Source organism: Watersipora subatra, chromosome 7 (assembly GCF_963576615.1).
Source record: "Watersipora subatra chromosome 7, tzWatSuba1.1, whole genome shotgun sequence".
Classification (NCBI taxonomy): Eukaryota; Metazoa; Bryozoa; class Gymnolaemata; order Cheilostomatida; family Watersiporidae; genus Watersipora; species Watersipora subatra.
The window spans coordinates 39,339,183-39,342,617 of record NC_088714.1 but is presented as its reverse complement, the minus strand read 5'-3'; the positions used below and the strand labels follow the sequence as shown (position 1 = coordinate 39,342,617).

General features: G+C 41.0%; 1 protein-coding gene across 1 annotated transcript; it reads right to left on the bottom strand.

Moving 5' to 3' along the window:
* Window positions 1–672: 672 nt before the first annotated feature.
* LOC137400747 (circumsporozoite protein-like) lies at window positions 673–1,140 on the bottom strand. Its single transcript, XM_068087083.1, has one exon. It carries the CDS (start codon window positions 1,138–1,140, stop codon window positions 673–675), a length of 468 nt encoding a protein of 155 aa, XP_067943184.1.
* Window positions 1,141–3,435: the final 2,295 nt, after the last annotated feature.

Here is a 3,435-nt window from a genome sequence, read left to right as displayed (position 1 = left end):
AATCACATCATGGGAGGCGCTTGCACGCTCCACCAGGATGGTGCTTGCACGCTCCACCAGGATACAACAGCCAACATTTGTTTTGTTGACAAAAATTTCTTTATCATGTTTAAAAGCTTTAAACCAGTTTCAAAACAGCACGCAAAGTTTATGTAATGGTATTATTAAACAAAAAATCTCACATTTCTAGAGCTCAATAAGTGAATCATGTCCAATTGTCAGGCTACAAAAGCTTGAGGGTAATACAGTTGGCATTGTCAGCACTTTGTCAGAAAGTCAGCTAGACTGTAAAATTCAATACAAGATCAATGGAGGAGCCAATTAGTTTTATATTTATTCAAAAGATATTTTCTGACAAGGGTGGGAATAGTATCAGATAAAGAACTAATCAATGCATTCAAGTGGTTTGATTGACAGGTGATATCGTTCAAAAACAAACAAACCAGCAACTGGCAGCGTGTTGTCAACCTAACGCCAAACAACCATTCGTTGTACGCGACATTGACATCAAACCGTCAAGGCAATTTTTTCTGCATTGGCACTGAAAGAAGTTGGTAGAACAACTTTGAAAGCCTTTAATTTGGCATAGACTGAAGACTGGATAGCCAAAGAAGAAAAAGTTATAATTTTAATGTTAAAAGGCTCTAGCAAAATATAGCATGTGCTTAAAGCTTATGCTCGAGGGGTCAGTTGAGGGGTCAGTTGAGGGGTCAGTTGAGGGGTCAGTTGAGGGGTCAGTTGAGGGGTCAGTTGAGGGGTCAGTTGAGGGGTCAGTTGAGGGGTCAGTTGAGGGGTCAGTTGAGGGGTCAGTTGAGGGGTCAGTTGAGGGGTCAGTTGAGGGGTCAGTTGAGGGGTCAGTTGAGGGGTCAGTTGAGGGGTCAGTTGAGGGGTCAGTTGAGGGGTCAGTTGAGGGGTCAGTTGAGGGGTCAGTTGAGGGGTCAGTTGAGGGGTCAGTTGAGGGGTCAGTTGAGGGGTCAGTTGAGGGGTCAGTTGAGGGGTCAGTTGAGGGGTCAGTTGAGGGGTCAGTTGAGGGGTCAGTTGAGGGGTCAGTTGGGGGGTCAGTTGAGGGGTCAGTTGAGGGGTCAGTTGAGGGGTCAGTTGGGGGGTCAGTTGAGGGGTCAGTTGAGGGGTCAGTTGCATGAAGGAAATATAATTGTTTAGAGAGCCAGAATGGATGCAATGAAGTACTTGGAAGAAGTTTTTATGAGAAAGGACATTGGTGGAATGAGAAGAGAGGTTGCCAAAAAGAGAGGGAGAACCTGCCACAGACGAGACAGAAAAATTGCCACAGCGGGTAGAGAGGGAGAGCTCACCGCGGAAGCAAGCGAATGGTCTCCAAAAGAGGAAGAGAATTGTCAACATAAAGGGGTGAAAGCCGTTAAAGATGAAGAAAAAGATTGCCAGAGAAGTAGGGATTTCCTTGTCAGAGAAGAAGAGAGGTGGACATAGATGGTCGAGAGTTGACTACAACAAGAGAAGATTGGTTGCCCAGAGAAAGAGAAAGAAACCAACACAGAAAAGAGAGAGAGAGAGGTTTCCAGAGAAAGAGTGCGAAAGAAGCCAACAGAGAAAGACGAGAGAGAGGTTGCCAGGCTGGGAAGGTGCCCAAGAAGGTGACATCACTCAGAAGGTGCCCAAGAATGCAATACTTAAATCCTATTTGTATAATTAGGCCCATGAGCTGCATACAACCTTTGCGATACAGTGCTCTATGGCATGCACTATCTTAGCAGGCCTCTATGCGCGAGCATACTATATGAGCATTTTCTAAATAAAATAGCTATCAGCTAAGAGGTATAGCGAAAGAAGGCTGTGTAAGTTTTAGACACGATTCGAGGGAACAGCCTGTTTGCTCTAAACAAGATGAACTCCATCAACGTGTCCGAGAGATTCAGTGTGTCAGTTAAAAAATAGACCTATTGTTAACAAAGAGAAGAGACGTAATCCCTTGGGAAAGGCACACACAAGGCATTTTTATAAACCATACAAGTCGTTCTAATTCGACCAATAATGGACTAAGGCAACACAATGCCCAGATGGTGCATGGGCGTAGTTTACAATGAAAACAGCCGAATGCAGTATTATCCTGCAGTTATACACTAGTATAACGTGGTCGAGCTGATATGGAAGACTTTAAATTATTGAAAACAAGAATAAAGTGGAGTAGAGTTCTTTAAAAGCTAGTACAAGAAATTTCCTTCTGAAAATGGACTTTCCATTTTGAACTGTACCCGAACATGAACTGTACTCGACAATGAACTGTACCCGACTATAGACTATGACTATAGACTATGAACTGTACCCGACTATGGACTGTACTCGACTATGAACTGTACCCGACTATCAACTGTACCCGACTATCAACTGTACCCAACTATGAATAGTACTTGAATATGAGCTGCAGTTGTGTTAACATTTTTGTTTCCAATTATTACATATAGCAGTCTGTAATATTAAAATTCTAAAAATTATGCTTATCATTTGAAGAAATGATTATTACAGTGATTATAAATTATCACCAAGTATTTCAATATGATTATATATGACCAAATTATGTATGACTTAGGGTCATGTCAAATGGTTGTTTTTAGCATTTGACAAACTTTGAGCGTCTGTCTGGAAAACTACACACGACTTTCTAATATACAGAAACTACCGGATTAGTTGAGATGGAAATATTTTGCTTTATTTAAATAAAAATGAATGTAAAAGTGATCTTCAAATAAAGTTTTTCAATTTGAATACTGAGTTGAAAACTGTGTGGCTTGAGTTGGTTGTCTCCTTGTAGTTCCATCAGTTATTGAGGATATATAATGCAGTCCGGCTGTCTCACTCTTACACTCTCTTCTCAGGACTCATTTACGATGTTTCAGCATACCATTGCTTAAACAGCATGAGCAAAATAAAATGGACAACTCATAAGATGATAAGTTACGAAAGCAGTTGCATGCAGTGATGAGTTGGAGCTGATCATCTCTAGCAACTGGTACATCGGGCCAACCGAGTCAAGTAGTCAGCCTCAGTAGATGCGCTGCACCCAACTACAACGGCATCTATTAATTAGCCAGGCAAGACAGGTAATCCACCTGCTAACTAATTTCACATTTAATCAGTAGAATTACGTAGTTAATTTCTTTTGCTGAATCTTCAAATTGTTTTGTTGTTAAAGTGCAGGATAGATCTTGTCTAAAGATTTCACTAATGGCTCACCGGCTACGCTAATTACCTCCATTCGAGTATTCTATAAACTTTCTTCAATGGCTAATCACTTGAAATTTCTGCTCTGTAAAATTGCCTGCAGACTATTCTAGTCGATGTCCATGCCCGGCTCATAGATGATCAGAACTGAGAAAATTAAATTAACTCAATTTAATTTAAAACAACTTTCCTCAGGTCATAAGCCACTGAGCTCATAATAAAGTGACATTGAGGACT